Raw genomic sequence first — 23,130 nt, forward strand, 5'->3', positions numbered from 1 at the left:
CGGCTATTCACAATATTTATCTGTGGAACAAAGTCCAACTAAATGCCTCAAAAGTGCTTGTCAGGGTGGGAGGTCCCCAAGCAGGGAGAGGGGGGGGGGGGGTTGAGAACCACTGGGTTAGCATGTTGTTGTCATGGCAACAAAATAAACTGACAGTTTATTGATACAGAAGGTAACGATGGTATCGCATGTGAACACACCTGCTAACAGGGGTGCAAAACAATATAAATGTGTATATACAAACGCTCTGTAACCCTGTATTTAGTCATTTGTGATCTTTTCAAAGATAGAAGTTTTTCTTTTTTCATAAAAATCATCTTTTCTTTTGAATGACTCCCTTTTCAAACCCATTTCAGACCCCCAAAAAATGATTCGTTTGTTCATAACCCATTTAAAAAAACACACTAGTGCAAAATTTGTGCGGTTTTAAGAGTTCATATAAAGTTTATATATTGGAGACCCCAACAGCTTTCTTTTCTTTGGGGAAGTCCCATTGAGCTGCTGGGGTTTCTTTTCTTTTTTTCTTTTTTTAGGATATATCATCTTTATCTTCACTGAAGAAAAATGCTGGAATAGACAACAACTTTCTGTAGCAACGTGCAGGCCTGTCTGTTCCAGCATTACCAACAGAGATGTCTGTCTATGTGTCCGCGTCTGTTTGCGTATTATTCCTGTCAGTCTCTCTGTCAGTCTGTTCGATGTGTTGCTTCCATTTGTTCTGTGGCAGATTGGTAGAGGAGGGGGGAAAAAAAACATTGTCATTGATTTGTTTTCCAGCTTTCCTGCATTCACGCCACGGTTGATTGCAACAGTCCACTGCAGGATGTGGCAGCCAGTCCACTGTCCTCCAGGATGCTGTTTGTTCTGCCACCTGGCCCAGGATCCTGACTGATCCTGGAACCCAATCAGTTGTCTGTCTTTAGACCATAGCAGGGCCCGTGTCTGTGAAAGAGCCCAGCAAGTCACCATTGACATTAAAATGTCTGAAATACGCCTGTGTTTCTGGTTCAGCACCATCTGCATTGTACTAGTATAATGTCTAGTACTGAGCTAGTTTAAAGTGAGTAGTACCTATGAAGAAGTACTCCGAAACATTTAGAGTCTACTAGTAGACCTGCTCCAAAATTAGAAAATAGTTTTAGTCTAATTAGGTGCAATATAAGTGGAGTCTTCCACACAACACAATATATAGTGAGCAAAGATATTAGCCAATCACAGGAACACCATAGGGAATTCAATTTATTACTTTAGGTCCCTGTACCTTTTTCAATTTCAAGGAACCCCAGATTGGTATGAATTAGACCTCCATAACTACGAATGGAACCAAAGGGACCCTTAATGGCCTTTTTTCCCCATTTTCACACTCGTAGAGTTACTGACATATAAGGGTCCATTTGGTTCCTAACTTTCAATCGTTTAGCTGGGGACCACCTGGAACAACCTAAAAGGACCCCTGGGGGTCCCCGGACCTCACTTTGAGAACCACTGGTTCAGTATAATATCCTGTCACTGACAGCTTATCTACTCTGAATTGTGCTGATGTAGTAAACCTAACCCATTTGATATTCTAAGCAGGTCAAAACAATCTACAAAGTATTTTTGGACCAAAGTGTGTTAGCCCAGTAGTTCTGCACTATTCTTGGAATCCCTAATTCCACTGAAGAGTATCTAGTACTAATTTAGTACGTAGATTAAAGTGTCCAGTATCAGATTACAATTGCATGTGCTACAGAGGAGTAACACATACTCATACATAGTGCTAAATAACTGCTTGAACAGTTGGACTGTAAATCACCCCAGACCAGATGTTGTAGTTCCAGTTGTAGTCCATTCCAGTCTGGTGTTTTCCTGCGTGACCAAGTCCAGTTGGAGATTTGTATTCAGGCACAAGAGTTCAACAACACTATTCCATGTGTGTGATGGTCACTCCAACAGCCGAGAGTTAAATGAGGGATAGTTAGGGCTGAGCTATAAGGACAAAATCAAATATAGGTTTTTTTCTTTTGTCCTAATACCATTGGGTTGATAATATCGTATTGTGATTTCATTTGTCAAACATTTTCAAAAATAGCAAAAATATTGCTGATCTACAAGCGCACAATGCGTCACATCGGGCCACCTTATATGAGCTTGTAGATCTTGTGAGCTTATAGCCGATCTATCATTGAACATTTCTGAAAGTATAAAATAAAAGCTTACGAGATTAAAACCAGGTAAAGGCCACACTTTTGCCATATCACAATATTACGATATCCAAAATCCCAGACGATGTCTAGTCTTATATCATGACATCGATACAATGTGGATATACAGTATTGCCCAGCCCTAGGAGTAGTGGATGTGCTTCCCTTGAGGCTGGAACCTGGCCTTGTTCTAGCCTTTTTTTGTCAGCTACAGAGGGGGAGTCTGGTGGGTTCTATTACTGTGCAAACCATGTGTGGGTGCATGAGGGCTGGGTTTGGTTTCATCGTTGTTCAGGTCGTGGTGAAGGTATTCTCGGTGTGCACCACTGTGCAAGACCGCCACAGCACTACCATAGATTCTGCATGTAGACATTTGGCAGAAGTCAACAACTCCACGGATGTTCTCTGTGTTACGTTCTGTCGGATACCACGTTCATTCTTCTTGATCTGCTTCCTTGATGTTTAAATAACTGTCCCAAAAAAAGAATGGCCGGTCCAAGCACTGGTCCCCTGAATAACAAAGTCAGGCTAACGCCATTTTTATTTCCTGCCCCAGATTTGTATCACTAACACTGTAGGAAGAATAGGGTGATACGTCGTCCAGGTTGCAGGTGTGCCAGAATTATGTTACTGTGCAGACTATACGCCGACAATGGACCAGCACTCGAGGACACAATTGACGAGTCCAAGTCATCCTTTTCCTTCGGTTGTGTTTCGTTGAAGTTTGGTTAAACCACGCTGTGGACCGCAACATGGGAGTGGGAGCGCACCCTCCTCCAAGGCTGCGGTCAGGTTGCTGCGCTATACCACAGTGCACACTGTGTTGAGTGTGGTATCAAACCTGACAGCCTTGGCCTCTGTCGGTTTCATGTTGGTGTCGTACATGGGGTTCTCAAAGGACGCCTGGCCATTGGAGCTCTCGTGGCCAGCATAGCCGTTGAACTGGACTTTGGGCCGTGTTCTGAAAGACAGAAAGACAAAGAGTTGGCATTACAAGAAAAATTATAAGAAAATAAAAAGTGAAATACTCTGTGCTTTTCTGGCTGCTGAAACACAGATAAGTGTTTTTAGCGGTGCAAAAGTTAATCAAACTAATTGATTAAATCATTTATAAATAATATATACTTTTAAAATGAAAATCGTGGTTTTCAAAAATAGCAGATCTACATGCTTGTGACATTGTGATGATGAAGTATATAATAAAATAAATAAGTGGTTAGTCAGACTAACTAATAAAACAAACTTATGTCATTATTAGAAGTATACTTTAGGCCTGGAGCCCAAACAAATGTGTCATTGGCCAAAAATAACACACATTCAAATGAAAAACGGGATGCATCTGTTGTTCTTTTAGCTTGGAAATGTCTTCTCTTCAGCGAGTGATGAAGTATACTAATGTCTAACTGGCCGCTAGAACAAAGGTCATATACTCAAATGGTTAGGTTCATTTGTGATCAGATCATATCCACCTATAATGACAAAATAGTGACACCAGGTTGAACGTTGTTAAGATTGTTCACATGCCTCATGTTCCAGAAAATGTTGGTTTATTAGATTAGGTCGATTATATTCTACAGCAGTCCAACTTGGAACATTAACTCAACTCAAGTTGATTTGGACTGCTGACAAATAGACAAAATAGCTGTTATACAAGATCACAATGGGCCACATTGTGACTTGTTGTAAGCTTGTAGATCTGCTATTTTCACAAATCTTTGGACAGTGTTGTTTGTTTTATTTTGATTAATTAAATATATTTTGCCTTTAACGACATGTCAAGAATACATCGTTGTTTGTTTTATTTTGATTTATTAAATATTTTTTGCCTATAATGACATGTCAGAAATAGGGACGCCAGGGTTAAAGTGGTTAACCCCGGGGTCCCCATTGGGCATGTCATTATAGGCGAAAATTCTCAAGAACAGGCCTATATGTTTTATAATTACTCCATTTAATGCGGGTGTCATACGGCCACACCGTTGTAAGAGATAAGTATAAACCAGGCTTAAATGGTTAATGGCTTAATGTCAGTAAACCAACCCTTAATTGCTCTATTGATGTTGCACAGTGGCCAACCACAGAGGACTGTATTACTGCATGGCAGGTCCCAGGTGTGAGTGTGTGTGTGTGTGTGTGTGTTGGACTCTAGTTAAAATGAGGTTGTTAAACATAAGGATGTAATTGACGAATTAGATACACAATAACTGATAACAAGACTACAATTGTGTGAAGATTACAGTAATATTGTGAGATGTAATCAGTTAGTTCCAACCCCTTTGGGATTACTAGCAGGCAGGAATGCTGCGGTGGGAACCCATTTCTGCTTTGACCTCATTATGAGAGAGAGAGAGAGAGAGAGAGAGAGAGAGAGAGAGAGAGAGAGAGAGAGAGAGAGAGAGAGAGAGAGAGAGAGAGAGAGAGAGAGAGAGAGAGAGAGAGAGTGTGTGTGTGTGTGTGTGTGTGTGTGTGTGTGTGTGTGTGTGTGTGTGTGTGTGTGTGTGTGTGTGTGTGTGTGTGTGTGTGTGTGTGTGTGTGTGTGTGTGTGTGTGTGTGTGTGTGTGTGTGTGTGTGTGTGTGTGTGTGCGCGCGCGTGTGTGTTGGTTGAGATCCAAACCTGGGAATTCACTAAGCCTTCCCAGCATGTTCAACCAATTATTTTACAAAACTACTCTGTGGTGTTTCACTGTAACGCACACACACACACGCACACGCACACGCACACGCACACGCACACACACACACACACACACACACACACACACACACACACACTGTCTTGTCTACCAGAAAGAAAATAATCTGAATGTCAGAATCGATAAAATGTTAATCTGTTAAAATTTCAATAAAAGTAAAACGACTGGCAAATAAATTTAGAATTTGTTACTCAAGCGTCACATTTTAAGTTCTACTTTTGGGTTCTGAATAATATTTGTCATCTTCTTCAATAAATCTCAATGGTATTTTTGGGTGTAGGACAGTATCATTTAGAGAACATACAGTCCAGTTCTCTGGAACAAATGGGTCTATTCCAAAATCAGATTAATTTGAAAGGGGTAATGTAGTAAATGCTTCTTCCAATTACTTTCAATGATCATAATATCTCTTTCTAGCTTTGGAGAGCGACTATTTTCAGTGCATGACATGGCACACACCCAAGTATAAATCAGACATTGGTGTAAGTACTAAAGTGACCTTGTTTTCCACTGTGCCGGTTGAGAGTGCCCCTCTCAACCAGCCACACAGTGTTACAGGCAGTGGTGTGATATGGATTTTTGAAGTGGTGGCCCTCTGAATTCATGACGTCACATGCACGTCACGTGCACGCGCATGTGTGCACGCTTGCCTGCCGCTCAGTGCAAAATTAATACTGTATAACTCAAAATGTTTAATCTAATTAAATTTCTTATTATTTAGTTACATTGTTAATTTTTTTTTTTATTTTAGTTTCAATTAATGTATTTTCCTTTAGGTTTTATATAAAATAACTTTACATAGACTTTATAGACTCACCCACACACAGTAAAGTCTGCTAGCTCCTTTCGGAACCTCTCCCGAGTCCCTCCGCTATGCAGCTCTGACAAAATGAGTGATTTAAACTCATGACATGAAGAGTGAGGAGCTGCATAGCGGAGGGAGAGGTTCCGTAAGGAGCTAAAAGTCTGCAAAGAATGCTAGGCGAATGTATATGCTGGCCGCATATACGTTTAAATGAGCCTGCCTACCAGAGTATTGTTATGCAAAGCAGACAGGTAGGGGATTGAAGTGTTGACCGTGCCGCCGAGCCGTCACACAACTTGACGACGTGCGTGCACGCGCGTGTGCGTGCCGTGTGTGCATGTCGGCGCGCGTGAGTACAGCTTGATAAGTGTGGGCTCGCCGGGCCCAACCGAGCCCACGGCATCTCACCCTGGTTACAGGAACAAGTCTGCTAGAAGCAATGCAAACAAATAGGAGAGGACTGGTGCATGTCTTAACTTCTCTAAATCACACAAGGAAGAGGGGTGTAATATGTGCATAGATATGCATAGCTGGATATCAGCCTTTATGCTACTACACTCAAAACTGACATTGACTGCATGTAATTGCTGACAAAATGGTAGAGCAAATTTAAAAAATGTAATTCACTTTTAGAATCACTTTTATTTCCTACTTCTCTTCATTTCATTTTATGGTTATAACCATCAATGAGAGAGAAAGGGGGGAACACAGGGAATGAGTAATAGACAGTGAGGGAGGGAAGAAGGGAGAGCTTGATCAGCGAGAGATGGGGGGAGGGAGAGAGAGGAAGATAGAGGGATAGAGATTCCAGTTAAAGAGCCTGTAAACAGAAAATGCCAGGCCTGTTTTGACCATTTCCTGATGAGAGCAGTTTTTCTGGGCAGGGCTAAACACCTTATCTGATGACACACTCAGGTGAGTTCCAACTACATCAGTCTTCTGCCAAGGTAGACCAGTATCGGTGTATCTGCTATACCCTAAAGCAGTGGTTCCTAAACCTTTTAGGTTAGGTTAGGTTAGGTTAGGTTAGGTTAGGTTAGGTTAGGTTAGGTTAGGAAAAAAAAGGGATTCGACGTTTGCCCCCTACCCAAACTAGTGAAAATATCTGATCTACAAGCGCACAACGCGTCGTTTCACGCCGTGCGCTTATAGATCAGATATTTTCACTACTACTTAATTATTATTATTTCTTATTTATGGAAATTCTTAGATATGTTTGTTTGTTTGTTTTAACATGTATATAGTTTTAATTATTACAAAAATAAATCTCTTGAAAGAAAATGGGATTTTTACTCGACTTATGACCCACACAGTGCCCTTGTGTGAGTCGCCATCTTTTGCCTAGAATCATTCTTTCACTGCCTTCAGCCATTAGCGGAAAACAACAGCTTATTTTTCCATGACTTCTGTGACAAATTGTATACTTTTTTTTCCTTCTTCTTTTCTTTTAATCATTCTAATTTGGCTGGGTGGTTTATAACTATTATTCTCCGGTCTGACCTTAAAAACAAAAACATAATACTTCTTATAGGCCTACACATACTGAGTTAGGCCACTGTCTCAAAAAAATGCATGCTCAGGGTGGGACAATGTTGGGTATCTGCTCTATACAGTATGTATATGTAAAGTGTGTTCCCCAACAAAATAACCTGGTAAAACCTGAACACGTTGAACGATAAGCGTGGACGATTAAGTGTGGGTTTATTGTCACTCTTCCACTCATATTTCCTTTCTATGGGAGGCGCTAATGCACAGCTAGAACAGAGAATACCAATCCGTTCGCCCGTTTGACCGTTCGCCCAGGGCGTCTTTCCGGCGTAATGTTAAAACGTTAACATTAAAACCTACGTTTTTAAACAAATGTAGTGGAGTAAAAGTACAATATTTGGATCAGAGATTTAGTGGAGTCGAAGTGAAAGTATTGCAAATTGGAAATACTCAAGTAAAGTAAAGAAAGATACCTCAAAATTGTACTTTTGTACAGTTAAGTACAGCACAGCCCCACCGAGCGGTCAGGGCGGTGAGCGTGAGACCGGCGGAAAAGATTTGGGCGAACGGCCAAACGGGCGAAAGGATCTGTTACCAGAACAGAGAATGCTGTGTCGTTTACTCCCGACAGGCCAATGCCATTGGTCGAAAGGGCATGTCAATCATGTTACTAAGGCCCGCCTCCTTCAAGCGGCTTTGTACCGACGTGCCCACATCTTCTCTGCTCGCAGAACAGCAATGCTCACATGCTCTGACTATTATTTACAGAACAGCAATGCTCACATGCTCTGACTATTATTTACAGAACAGCAATGCTCACATGCTCTGACTATTATTTACAGAACAGCAATGCTCACATGCTCTGACTATTATTTACAGAACAGCAATGCTCACATGCTCTGACTATTATTTACAGAACAGCAATGCTCACATGCTCTGACTATTATTTTCAGAACAGCAATGCTCACATGCTCTGACTATTATTTTCAGAACAGCAATGCTCACATGCTCTGACTATTATTTACAGAACAGCAATGCTCACATGCTCTGACTATTATTTAAAGAACAGCAATGCTCACATGCTCTGACTATTATTTACAGAACAGCAAAGCTCACATGCTCTGACTATTATTTTCCCAGTTAACAAAATAGTTTATGCCAAGATGACCTCAAACTGCAATGGCCAAGCAGGCTGTATGGCAAGGTCACTCCATTTTCAGAATCAGAATTCAACCAATCCAACCAATCAATTTAACCAATCTAGGAATAGAATATTTATATTCAAACATTCAGTGAGAGAAACAAAAGAACTTCAGGACTAAAGGCTCTTTTCCACCGGCAGCGATAACGATGACGATAACGATTTAAAAAAGTGGGTTTTCAATTGAAGTGGATCGGCAGCATCCACCCAACACCGATAAAGACAACGATAGCCGACAACTACATCGTTAGGATCAACAACGATGTGGTTAAGATCACAGTGATATGGAACTGGGTCTCTGACAAACAGCTCGAGGTGCGCTCTGAGCGAGCGGCTGTTAATTGGCGCCTCTTCACATTGATGTCCGATAACTTTATCGGACATCAATGTGAAGGCATAATTATCGCTGTGATATTTTATGGCTATCGTCATCGTTATCGCTGCCGGTGGAAAAGGGCCTTAACAGTAAATGATCATATCCAAACAATAAGAAACAACCAGCCTTGGTTGGTCTCATTACCGAATACATATCAGTGTGCATTTATTATCTTTTGACTGGAGGGAACTGAAAGTGTCTCTGTGCAGTGTTACACTGTGATGACAACATGACAACAATAGAGCTGACAATTAATATGAGATCAAATATTTCAAAGAAAAAAGAAAATAACATATCCTCCTTTCACCTCCAAATGAATGCTTTTTTTTCATTGACACATAAGGGCTGCACAGAATCGAAAAAGATGCAAATAAAATACTTTTACAGTGGTTGAAAACAATTGGAAACATAATGTTAAAATAATGATGACATTAAAAAACAGAATTAGATTTTGTTCTGAATACAATTAAAGCTACAATGCACATGTTTTATAGCCTCTATTTCCCTCCCTGGAGATCTCAACTGAATTACAATAAAGTGCGTTGGTGCAGCTTCTTCAAATAACTTTATTGCCAATGTCAACCAGTTGGTGTCTGGTCTTTCAATGGAGGAGTAGGGAGGGAGACCACCTGCATTGACTGCAGAGGTGTTAGCTACATTATACTAAGATACTCGACCACGCCGGGTGGTTAAATAATGTTTTATTCATTAAAACAAGTCATGGATTGTAGCTTTAAATGTTTTCTCCAAAGTAATTTGTGCCCCGGTGGATTCTGCATGCCACAGTGCTACTATTCAGGAGGCTGTATTAAGTGCAATACATGCTCCTTCCGATGTCCAAAACCGTCTTTCTTTTCTTCTTTTCAGAAAGGCAGGTGATAATTATATCGTCGTTGTCGGGTGGAAACCTCGTATCTCCAAGTTTCAAATTTGTAAGTTCTATCGCAAAGTAAAGCCCTGCTTCATCATTCAAGGCCGTCGCACAAAAGTAGTGAAAACAGCAGATCTACAAGCATGCAACGCCTCGCGGTGCAAGGCGTTGCGTGCTTGTAGATCGGCTGTTTTCACTAGTTTAAATCATTTTTAAAATGATAAATGCGAAACGAACGTTTTTAGACATACAAGGTTTTCACCCGACAACGACGATATGCTGATGTGATTCAGAAATTATTTTTTAGGTGTGTCAATACTATCATTACAATCACCCTACCTGTACACTGGTTGTTCTGGGCACATACACCCATTATTAATTTAATTAGCTGCAGCTGGTAATCCTGATGGAGAGGAAAGGAACTGGTTGGAATAACGTGTTCCTTCCACGTTCTACCGGGGAAACTTCCCCGTCAGGTGATAAGAAGCATGAGCTCAGTACGGGGCTCTCCCCAGGTTGGCAGAGGGAGAGCAGCACCAAGAATTACAGCTTAGGCAATTGGAAGCTACTCTGCTGTAGCTATAGTTTAACCAAAACGACAAAATCAACCTAGGGTTGCATGTCCCTTTAAAGGGCCACTTCACCCATTTTCAACTTATCTTTGTATAATTAATTGATGTCAAAAGATGTCACAATTAGCCAGTAGCTATGCCCCTCCCAAAAAGCTTTTGTCCAATGCTAGCTTAGAATAACTTCCTGCTTGCCAAGGTTTGCCTTGGCAACAGCCTTGGCAAGCTGCCGGTTGCTAAGCTAGCATTAGACAAAAGCTTTTAGGGGAGGGGCATAGCTACTGGCTAATTTCTGTCTACTCACTCACTCTCTGTGTCTCAGAGTGGAGTGACATCACCGGTAGGCAGGTTTGGTTATATCACACAATTTATTTATTTTTATTTAAAAAATAAAAATACAAAATAAATAAATCAAAGTAAAACATATAATTAACAATGGCTTCTACTTCAGGAAGAGAAATAATGTTGTTTCCATCAGCTTGGAATCCTCATCGATGAAGTAAGTCACTGCCAGGCAGGTGTCTGCACTGTCCACAGCCCACCAATGAGACACAAAGTGAGTACAGAAATGGTGCCATCTCATCATGAGCATCACTGAGGACCAATTATACCAAGATAAGGTTGAAAATTGTTGAAAGGATGCAGAATGGTACTTTGACAACATCATAATTTTGGTTTGTCTTACAGTAAATTGTGTGGCATTGGCGTTAAAAGCATGAGGAACAGTTAATTGTGCAGCCTTATGTGAAAGCATGAAGAACAAAAAAAAAAACAAGGAATGGAAGGAATTAAAGGAGGATGTGGCGGCGGGAGGACGTCTGGTTGTCAAGTCTTACCTGCCGCCAGGCCCCCAGGTGTCTTTAGGTCTCTCATTGTCATCATCTGTGTCAGCAGACAATGCCCTGCATACAACCACTGGGCTTTAATGTACAGCACATGATACACAGTAGCACACGTGCTAACTGTCAGATTACTAGCACACTGGCTGGCACGCTGTATGACTGTAGCGTAACACATTGCAGTGTGTTATATGACCAGCCAGTTGCCAGTAGAACATGTAGACTAGCGTGTGTTTGGCAAGTCACAGCAGACTGTATGGTGTACCGTGCCCTGTGCACCATACAGTGTTGTCAGATGGGAAGTGTTAAATTATCGTACCGGAGGCTTAAAATGATCTCAATTTAAAGAAAACTATCATACACAGCCTAAAAAAAGATAAATTACAGGTGTAAATATGTAATTCCACTAAAATATTGTATGTATTTATGATAAGAAACAAGTTGTTAAATATGCTGCCTGGAATTTACCAAGGAAAATTGGAGGAAGGGACACCAACGTCATTTTCATTATCACGCAATTCCAACCGGCAGATTCGTCACACCATGGGTCATGGGTGCTAAACTGCAGCCGGAAGTTCGGTAGAATGCAGTCAGTGGAAGCCTGTGGACCAGCTCATGGACAAACACTATTTGTTTGTTGATTTTCGATGTGCGCACTGTGTAATTTTATAGAGGTACGGTATATAAAGAGCACAAAGTATATTTCTGAACGTACCAAGTATAGTGAGACTGTCCACCGTTTCCCACCCAAATCTCGCGATACTTCCGAGACAGAAAGATATCTGCTGCTGTTTAGATCATCAATAAAATGATGTACTGTGTACATCGAAAAGCAAGTAATTAGAAAAAAAAAACTTTGATACAGTATGTTGTCTTCTTCCTTAACCGATTATATAACGGTCTCAATCGTTCATAATTAGTGTTTGTTCATGAGCTGGTCTAGCTGGCTACATTAACTGCCATGTATTTCATCGCACTTCCGGTGCGATTTTTGGCACCCATGAGGTGAGCGTCACGGCCGTTCATGGGCATGGCGCATTCGGCATCCCCGGCATCACGTGTTTCCCTTCCTTCTATTTTAACCTCCATGGAATTTAAATAAAAGCCTAGAACTGGACTGGAAAGATGTGATCAGTGTTTTTTAATGCCTCCAAGTACAGATCTAGGGTCAGATTTACTGACGTATTGTGAAAAGCCAAACCGGATCCCGAATCAGCAGCCAGGACGTTTTGTAAATTCATGCACGTTTTTGTGATATGGTGAAATGATTGTACATTTGGGCAATTATGACATTGATCGTACATTGAGGGTAAAATGATTGTACAAATACGAAAATTATTGTACATATGGCAACACTGGCACCATACCAGGTAATGGCGCACTGCTATCTGGTAAAGCATGGGTTGCCAACTTTCAGGGATTTGTTTGGAGACTTTTGGACACATTTTTGTTCTGTATTATTTGCGCCAATTTGGGTGGGTCTATTCAAGAATAAGGTGCTTTTTCTTGTACCCTTTTTCTTGTACCCAATGCAGATGCAGGCTAAATAATAGCCAAAATAACTATTAATAATGTTAATAATAACAGTTAATAATGCATGTTTTTTTTTTCTTCTCATGTACATAACGTTTGCATGCATCTCATTTGTTGTTTTAAGGCTTTCCCTTTTTCGATTTCCTGTATAAACATATTTATTTATAAAGTAGTAATGGGAAATTTTACAAATAGGCCTACTCGTTATTTTCTGGGAAGGATCCTCAAGGATACTCAGCAAGAGCAGACTCAACAAAAATCAGGGATAGCCTATTTAACTTATGATTTATGTTTGTGCACATTTATTAATCCTGAGATTTTCACACATTTTCAACACATTTTATTGGCTCTAGGAATGTCATACAGTAAAACAGTTAGTGTATCATAGTGTTCTAAAAATATAATGTAGGCAGCATCATGACCTGTTAACAAAGTCAAGCCTTGAATCCATCTATTCTGTTATTCGGGGGGGAAAGGCCTACACTGGAGCGGTACAATTTGGGAATGCATGCCCAAATTGTCAACATACCGGTTGTACTAGTCTGTCTACATGTGCTCCTTTTATGCCATTAAGGAGACCCCTCATGCTATCAGCACATACTGTACTATATGGGCATGGTGGAATGCCCATTTGTGGGCATATCGCCATCGGTCAAATTGATGGTTCTGGGCAACTTCCTATCCGACCAAATTGATACCAGTCGGTTCTCGAGATATACAGTGTGCTGGACATATTATAACACACACACACACACACACACACACACACACACACACACACACACACACACACACACACACACACACACACACACACACACACACACACACACACACACACACACACACACACACACACACACACACACACACACACACACACACACACTTATTAGGAGGCTAGCAAAGCAACCAAGAACACAATCACCTGGCAGCTTCCCACCTTAGCATTAAGTCCCTCCCCTTGAACACACACTGGTCAGTGGTCAATGATAAGCAATCATTTAAAATGCATTGAACTACATGGAGTTGATTATTTTAAACTGGTTTATGCAGTTTTATTGAGAAATTGCACAAAAAAAAAGAAGAAGTTGGTGTATTTTGTTCTTGTTTCTCAAAACATAATAGTCTCCAGTGGTTCAGATTAAGTTGTCACAGCTGGCACCTCAAAGCATAATTACGGCAAAACAAAATTGTTCAACAAAGCAAAACTCGTGGTGTTTGTCGTATCACTGAAATAACATAAAATCCCAAATGTAGAGTCTACATTTCAGACTCAACTGGACACTGTGCAATGGTGGTGGACAGTGGTCACTTGTTACCGTACTAGCTGTCTCCTTAAACAAAGACTACTGAGGTCTACGACTTAAAATAATCATACATGCCATTATAGGAATCCATCTAAGCAACACATACCGGTACATGTTATGGAATATACAAATGCAATTCTAGTCAGATTAATAATCTAAATGCTATTATAAGAAGTCTCAGGAAGAGCCTAATATGATGCATTGCTCTTCATTCGTGCAATAAACTACTCTGTTGCCAGTGAGTTTGACCATGTTTGTGATTGGTCATAATGCTGCCAAAAATCCTGGGTTAACTTAACGAGATCATGACCACCTTCGTTTGACTGCTTAGTGAGATTACGAATGTTAGCGTTAGTGAAGGCAAATAATGGAAATATATCCTGGGTGAGTTGCACTTGCTTTGTAGTAGGCCTGCCCTGCTCTATTTAACAAAGTAATGCAAACCATAGCCTGTCCACTGTGGCCATGGCTGAATGAGCAGAGAGGCTGTCTGGTAATCAGAAGGTCACTGGTCGTCGGTTTCTTAACGGAGAGCGTTTAAACTAAGAATATGTGTCCTTGTTTTTCCTTGTTGTGCCAGGCTACATGTTGTCTGTATGAGTTGAAATATATTTGATAGCAGAGCCTATATTTTTGCAAAAAAAATAGGGCTTCCCAAATGCCACGGGGTACAACTGGAACAATGTTGACACTGACTGCTGCTTTTACTGTGGCCGCCACTGGCTGGTGCTTCACTTGTCTGGGAAAAGCTAGGTTGGTCCTTCTATTATAGCTTGTGTTGCTCTTGCTTTTAAACGTGTGCAGACTGTACACGTCCGTATGTATTAGAAACAGAACCATGTTGTGCCCGCCTTTGTGGCTACACAGACATGACATGCAATCATTTACTTAGCAACAAGGGGGTAAGCGGTGCCGGAGGCACTGTGGAGAAATCAAACCCCACCACTGTGGTGCTGGGGGAGCACTTTACCCGGGTGCCCCCTGGACATAAGTACATCATTTCTAAAAATCCACTTGCATTCTTCATGAGTACACTTCTCTGCTCTGAAATCCATGAATTCCTATGGCTTGCACCATACAGCAACAAAGGAGATAGAGAGGAAAATATATGGCTCTTCTCGCAACAGATACAGCAGAACAGCGTGCTGTTGACGAAAGTGATAGCAAAGAACAGATACAACTGCAAGTTCTGCACTACACGATGTCTTTGACTGTGCAAATGACATGCTGTGCACTGCACATTATGTATAGTTGTTGCTATAGGTGAAAGGAAGCAGGTAGCAGCAGTGTCTTTTTTAGGTTTCACTGTGGTATGAAATGTTAATGCGTAGAGGCAGAGTAGGAGACAGAGCCTGAGCATGTATCTCACACCGAAAGCATGAGAGTTGTAACCCTGGGTCGAGCTTATTTCTAACCACTTGGTATCTGATAGCACAGATGACTAATTAGAATCAACTGTTGGAAGGTGCATAATCCTATAGTATAGCTAAAAGAATAATGGACAAAGATATTGTAATACGCCAATGGATGTTAACACTTACACATTGTGTACAATAGGTAGTCTATATACAGTACAAGGCACTGTAGTTTTTCATTATCTCACATTATTGACCACACAGAGATGAGACTCTTATCAGTATTCTTGTCACAGATAAGTTAACCAGCGATCGTATTTGCAAAAGTCAGTGTTTTGGGATTGACTTATGTTTAAGATGTGGAAAGGACGACAGTCATACCACCAAAGTCTGGGATTTCTTAATATTCCATGAGCTTCTTGTTTACAACATACAAATTTCATCTTCAATTAAGTATTCCTGTATTTTGAAAAAACGCTTGTCTTGTGATCTCTGCAGCAGAATACTCAAGTACTGTTTGGAATACACGATAATGAATAGTTGGTATTCAAGTCCAGTTCCCAGGAAATCATTGCTATTCATAATCATGATGATGATGATGAATACAGAAGACTTGATTTTAGGTATCACCACTCCTCCGTCTACTGTTGAATTAGGAATCAAATGAGAAACTGGAAAGGCAATCCCTTCCACAAAGTGTACCCTCTCAGTGGGGTGTGTGGTGAGAACCAGGGTTAATGTTTGTAAAGAGTTCAAAGATTCCATGTAAATTTTAATCAATAATTGCATGGAATCCGCTCTCGATATGCTATTTTCGAAAGATTTTGAAATAATTTTAAACATCTGGGTACTTTAACTTTGATATAGATAAATTTATGCTTTTACTCAAGTATCATTTTTATGCCGGCCTTTTACTGTAACAATTAAGGTATTTTCATATTCTGATAGTGCTTCTTTTACTTACTGTATTTTTATGTATTATATTATATATAAATAAATCACAGTACTTTTCCCACCACTGGCTGTACTCGATATGTTTCGGTTTCAGACGAAAATATCAATGGTTGTGGCATCAGACTGAGCTCATAATGTAATGTGATGGAGCATAGATTACCTGTGCTTGTAGAGGTAGAAGGCAAAGCCAGAGATGATAAGAGCAAAGAAAGGAACCAAGATGGCTGCCGCCACTGAGCTGCTGTTGGTGTAGGGATTGGACATGTCCGTTGCAACGGTGACAGGACCTGAATATCACACACACACACACACACACACACACACACACACACACACACACACACACACACACACACACACACACACACACACACACACACACACACACACACACACACACACACACACACACACACACAGTTATAACAAACACTATGTAGGCCTACATGTATATGTTTTTCTTTTTTTTTCTTTTTTTCTTTTGTCACAAAAAAACTATGGTCGTGCCGAGGCATGATTGACAGCCTCGTAGATAAGCGAGTTGTGGTCCAGCGATAGCGCTGATGCTCCAAACAGCTCAAGACAGCACAGCTATGCCGAGCACAAGAGCTCACAGGCAGGAAGGAGAAGTACGGGCACTCCACGCACGACTCTGACAGCTTGTTTGTAAACGATTTATACATTTTAGGCATGAAATAGACCTTGGGGTTGCTCAATCTTGATTAATACATAATATTACACCTACAAGTGCCAGCAGTGCTAGCTTAAATCTTGGTAGTGTCAAGTGTACTGTTTATGCCCGAGCACCTTTTAGACAAAAAGTGGAGAACGGAGACCATTCCCACCACGGAGAATGTTCTGTCATCAGTTGAAAAATGTCTTCAGTGAGTAGTGAAAGTATATTAGGCCCAGTCACTAAAGTACAGACAGCAAGAAATTCTTGGAGCTATTAACATTTCCTTTGACAGCGCATTAGCAAGGCACAGTCATAACTAACGCACTGGACCAGAGCTAGGGTCACTGTTGCAATCATCAGTCAGCGTTAAATGCAGACTAATGATTGCAACAGTATTTATGAATGCTAGTGATTTAAGGAGAATTAGCATAATGATATGGCAGAGAAGTTAAAAGGAGACAAATTATGAACCGGCTAGCTTCCTTCGAATCCTCCATAGGATCAGTGACACAAGGGGTCTGGATTGGTCCAGCTTGTTCACGACCATGATTTTTTCAACACTCAGGCATATAGGTCTACGTTTTGCTATAAAGAAATCCCATTTAAGCAACTACTCTAACAAGGTCGAACATTTACTGTGGATTTATGCAGTGGTCTAGTGTGTTTGTTGGCACTAGTTGAACACAGTTTTCATCGACCTGCAATAAAGCTAAAACAGATGTAATTTTGACATGACTTAAGGCTGCAACGCGCGGAAAAAAAAGTTCAGCGAGAGTAATAAGAACTAAATTAAGTAATTGCGCTGAATATGAACAAACACATTGCCTTGCTGAAGTTTTGTTTCGTCAGTTCAAGACTGTCTAACTAGCCGAACATCGCAGCGCAGACATCAATGCGAACATTGTGTGTGATTGTGTCGTAAAATCAAGGCGCTTGTGATTTATTGGTTTATTCCCGCAATCTGCTGACAACATACCACAGGCTGTTAGTTGGAATAAGCCAGGGGGTTAGGAGGTACAAGTACACCTCTCTGAGGGACTACACAACCAGATGGTAATTAATTAATGGAGAGAGATAACACACACTTTGGCCACTCTGTTGCCAGAAATGGCAAAATCTCCAAGACAAATTAGACAGTGATGAAAAGAAAGTGTGGAGATCCAGGTGTTAAAATCAGAGTACTCAAGCACTCCAATAAATACAGTGGGCAACACCGGGTCGCCCTCGCGGTCGGCCGGGACCCCAGACTTTTTCTATTATCATGAATGTATTTAAAGGTAAGGTAGGTGGTATTTCTTTGTTAAAATACAGTAAGTGTTAAATTGCTTTATATTCTCATCGTTATAGTACTCAATGGTATGTTGGTATGTATGTATGTTTGTTCGGAAAATACATTTTCAGGTCAGGATACCAATTGTATCCAATCAGCAGAGAGAAAACTTTCACATGACACAGGATAAAACAGTGAATTTGGAATTGTAGGACAAAGAAATGAGCAAAAAAAAAGAAAAAGAAAAAAGGCTGAAAATGCATTTTCTCTGTCGCAATAGTTACTATTACCATATACATAGGGCTGTCCCTTTTAACAAAAAACATGTTGTTTGTCAAGTTTGTTTTCGTGTGATAGTCAGACCTACCTTGCCTTGTTAGATGAAACTTGCCAAAGTCTTTACTGTGTATGTGCCCCTGGTAGACAAAGGTCTTTTGGTCCGACTCTGCTGTTACCTGAAAGACAAAAACAGCCATTGTTTAAAATAGGGTAAAAAACAGAATTGTACAACAGATGATTTTCACATTCTTCAAGCAAGAAAGTGATTTAAGTTTTCTTTTCTTTGATCGCCATCCGCTCTGGATTTTAGATGTACAACGTGTTACAGCGAGGGGGCAGCTGTGCTTTGAATGTGAGACGAATGTGATTGTGACTGGAAGGTTAATGGTTTGATCCCCTGGACCGACATGAATACTCTGCCTCTGGCCAGGGAAGTGAATGAGCCCTTCCTCTAAAGCCACTGCTGAAAAGCTCTTGAGCAAGGCACCCTCAATAGCTTCATTACGTCTTTATGTCTTTATATACACACACACACACACACACACACACACACACTAACTGCTATAATGAAGGGATAGTATTATTATAATTTTGTGCTGCGGTAAATGGCTGTGGCAGTTGGCCCAATGCTGCCCCGGCAATATTGGTCAATAGTTGACAGTTTGATGAGAACCCATGCAGTTTATAACAATGAACAATGCCATAATTCCACTTTTATTCAAGGCAAGCGGAAGCATTCATTGCAGCATTGCTGTGATGAAAGCTTTGCTATTTTCGCATTACTTGTCTGACACTGTTGTAGTAGACAAATACAACTGCAAAAGCCACTATTTTGTTTTCATTCCTCCCTTTCAACAAATGCCCATTAGACATTGTAAAGGGTTCAGGGACGTGCTGGCCATTGGGAAAAGCGGGACAACTCCCGAACTGCCGGTTCATTCCAGGCCGGTCCAGGCCGGTCATTTGGAAAAAAATTAAAATACAATGTCAGCCTTTGTTCCATTTTGGGGGCTGGGCGGCCAACAAAGTAAATCGTCACTGTCGGGCAGAAACCTTGTATCTCCAAGTTTCAAATTTGTACATTTTTTCGCAAAGCCCTGCTTCATCATACAAGGCCGTCGCACAAAAGTAGTGAAAACAGCCGATCTACAAGCACACAACGCCTCGCGGTGCGAGGCGTTGTGTGCTTGTAGATCGGCTGTTTTCACTAGTTTAAATAATTTCTAAAAATGATAAGTACAGATAAGTATAGAGAGAGATCTCTCTCTATAGCGCGCAATGAGGGCCTCTGCAACTCTTTTTCCCGGGCTGAATCAGGGGCCCAGCACGTCCCTGAAAGGGTTCCTTTGTCTGTAATTCCAACGTGCCTCCCCTAAAACAACCTGTTCCTGATGGAGTGTGGTGAATATGGTACAGCACATTCTACATGACATTATGACTAGAATAATTGTGACTTACATATCCATCCATAGCCCAGTTGTCATTTTTAAACTTGCTGTAGTAATGCTCTGTTGGTCCCTTCACCTGGTATACCTTCAACAGTAGCTGGTTTTCTTCTGACTTGTATGTCCCTAGACAGACAGACAGACAGACAGACAGACAGACAGACAGACAGACAGACAGACAGACAGACAGACAGACAGACAGACAGACAGACAGACATAGAGAGATATAGGGCTAGAAGGTTAACATAAGTAAAAAAAAGAATCATCACAATAAGATCATTATAAAAAAAAAGTATACATCTCAAAATACAATCTCTAAGTGCTACAAGAAGACAGTGCCAAAACCTAACCCTATTCCTAATCTTAACCTCAGAAAGTGATGCGTAATCCTAAAGTTATTTCTAACCTTATTCTCAGTAAAACAAATACAAGAATAAAAATCTTTATAAAAAGACTTTACCGGTTACCATTGGTTTGTGACAACAATTGTCCACAGCGGTGGTTTGGCATGTTTAGCCCCTTGACTATGACTCACGTTATACTTGAACATTACTAATGAGGACGATTATCCAAAGCATCATTTATGCATAATGATTTTTGAGTACTTATGGTCCTTCAAAGGAGAGAGCAGAACAATTATTCATCTATTGTTATTTGTCAATTGCAGAGAGAGAAAGACAGTGTTCTTTGGTCCTTTGATAAGCACCTGCAATCTGCCACATTATTAGCGGAAAGCACCCTTCAGTGACATCTCAGTTACCACAAATGAAGTGCCAATACAGAATGTTTTTCTAACGAATGTGCCCAATGGTATGTGGATAGGACTAAATCTATTTACCATCATCACGTACTCATGACTTGTTTTTCTTTTCTACATCGAAAATGCAAGCCCCTACAATGTTTTTTTTTATTTTAATTTTTTGACAAATTATGCACACCAATGTTTATCTGTGTTAAGATGTAGTGTATGTGCAATTTCACTAAATATGTGTAATTTCAGCATACCATTCATGCATCCCTAATAATACAATAGGTGTGAATAAAAGCCAGATCTATTTAATGTTCTGTTTACTCTAACCAGACTTTCCACACAGAAGAAAGCCAGCTTTCGGTTCCAGTTAATTGTTCCGCCACATAATACAAATTATTAGTTTAGTCTCGCTAGTCATGCTACAAGTTAGAATAAAAAATGGATATACCAAATGAATATTATACCAAACTAAAACATTTTGGGAGGAGCACTGTGCTCTTGGTGTTTAATTCCGGTGGTTTCTGGCCATGGTTCCGGCTCCCTGATGATCCACTCTAGACCAGATCAGGAGTTGATCCCAGTCTAGTTTATTCTTATCCTTACATTTATCATCATATTATTTGCACACTCTGACATCCATGTTATGAAACCTGATGGTGTTTTTTTCCCCTTGAAGAATGCAAATAGGTGCCATGGTGTGACAACTTTTCCTTTCAACCTGGGAGGTGATTATTTTTAATTAGCTGCTGTCATGGGAAAGTCTTGCAGATTTTCTTTTTCTTCTTCACCAAGTTTATGCATATTTCACATACTTACACTGACAACCTTTTGTCTGGGCAATAATGTATGATGCTAAAGTAGGCTTAACTTACGGTTGAAGTTGGTGTATTATTAGAACCTCGTTTGTGCGTAATATCTAAATGTCAGACATCCAAACTGGCTGATCTGCCAAACAAATTTAATGAACTGTTACATAACAATGTTAAAATAGCCTTTATTAATAACTGGATGCTACTCTTGTTGTTATACTGTTCTCCAGTGAAGTAACACTGACAATGATTGTGACAGTTTCATTACCTGACAGTTTGATTGAGACTCCACTGGTTTCCAGTAATGTGACATTGACTCTGCTACTGGTGCTGTTGAAGGCAGTGACCGTAAGTGTGGTGGCCTGTCTTTTCCCTAGGTACTCGTAGAAACCGCTCCAGTCAGAGTTAGGAGAGAATACGTCTGCAGGAACTATACCATGGACATAAAAAGATACACAAGATAAACCATAATAGAATAACCTTGGTATAATATATCCTGTGCTGAAGATAAAAATAATACAAAATAAATCCCCCATTAAGTAAACTGACCTCGGGAATTGAGGTGAACTTTATATATTTATTCACATATTTATTTTACTTCAGTAGTAATTGGAAAATATACTGTAGAAGAAAGAGGTTAAAGAATATTTTGTTGCTTTATTAGCTTTTTAACAATGATGGTATTGATTGCCTGTACAAGATTAGGAACTCAATATTAATTGCGACCGTAGGTCACAGTTAACTATGAGAACCGTCACAGTAACGCCTATAGACAATGTATATAGTCTATAGCTGTAGTGATCACATTGTTGTGACATCACATTTTTGACATTGTGTGTGTGTGTGTGTGTGTGTGTGTGTGTGTGTGTGTGTGTGTGTGTGTGTGTGTGTGTGTGTGTGTGTGTGTGTGTGTGTGTGTGTGTGCGTGCGTGCGTGCGTGCGTGCGTGCGTGCGTGCGTGCGTGCGTGCGTGTGTGTCTTTTACATACCACGGATCTTGTTCTTCTGAATGTCAGATTCTCCCCCTTTTGCTTTGGGGTTGACTTTGACTCCAACTGAAACACAAGAGTGTTTAAGTTAGAATTAGACTAAGCTAGCTTTGTGGTAGCCATATTATGCTTATTGCGACCGTAGGTCGCAGATTAGTATGTGAACAGCTTGTCCGTATGTATCTCTGTCTGTCTGTCTGTCACGCCTGACACTGGGTTTGTCGCTCTGAGATCATGCTCTGATGTCACTGTGATGTAAGGGGAACCACTCTTAACAGAATGGTTTTGCCGCTCTGACATCACAGGCTCTGGCTTCACTATGATTTCACACTAACAGAATCCCTTTTATGCCCATATATGGAGTTCCCTGATGTCATCAATATTAAGCCCATATTTAATAGGACTTCATACGGGAATGCCCATAACCCATATACTGTATGGAGGCCACATCGGCCACATACCACACTAACAGAATGTATATATGGCCAAGACAGCCCATATCTGTGTGGCTGGTTCTACATACATGGATCTCCATCTATGGGCATAAAGGGTATGATGTCAGATGTAATAGACGTCATAGGACTTTCACATAACAAATAACTGAGTAAGCATGTTTGGGCTCTCACGGCATATCTCCATTATACAGTACATGGACCTCCATATATGGGTACCAGGGGTCTCCATATATGGGTAACTGGTCCGATATACATCCCTGGACAGATGGCGAAGAATTGG

At 40.6% G+C, this 23,130-nt stretch overlaps 1 protein-coding gene across 1 annotated transcript in view; it reads right to left on the bottom strand.

Annotated features, from left to right (window-relative positions):
* Positions 1–2,346: 2,346 nt before the first annotated feature.
* The window catches only part of LOC308288605 (CUB and sushi domain-containing protein 1), an 803,860-nt gene continuing 783,076 nt past the window's right edge, over positions 2,347–23,130 (bottom strand). The window contains 7 exon segments of the mRNA XM_080730076.1: positions 2,347–3,144; positions 11,023–11,088; positions 16,338–16,464; positions 18,491–18,578; positions 19,861–19,973; positions 21,676–21,837; positions 22,396–22,461. Coding sequence (XP_080586202.1) covers positions 2,985–3,144; positions 11,023–11,088; positions 16,338–16,464; positions 18,491–18,578; positions 19,861–19,973; positions 21,676–21,837; positions 22,396–22,461 — 782 coding nt within the window. The 3' untranslated portion in view covers positions 2,347–2,984.

The sequence above is a fragment of the Nannobrachium achirus genome (assembly GCF_963921795.1).
Source record: "Nannobrachium achirus genome assembly, chromosome: 7".
In the NCBI taxonomy this organism is placed as follows: domain Eukaryota; kingdom Metazoa; phylum Chordata; class Actinopteri; order Myctophiformes; family Myctophidae; genus Nannobrachium; species Nannobrachium achirus.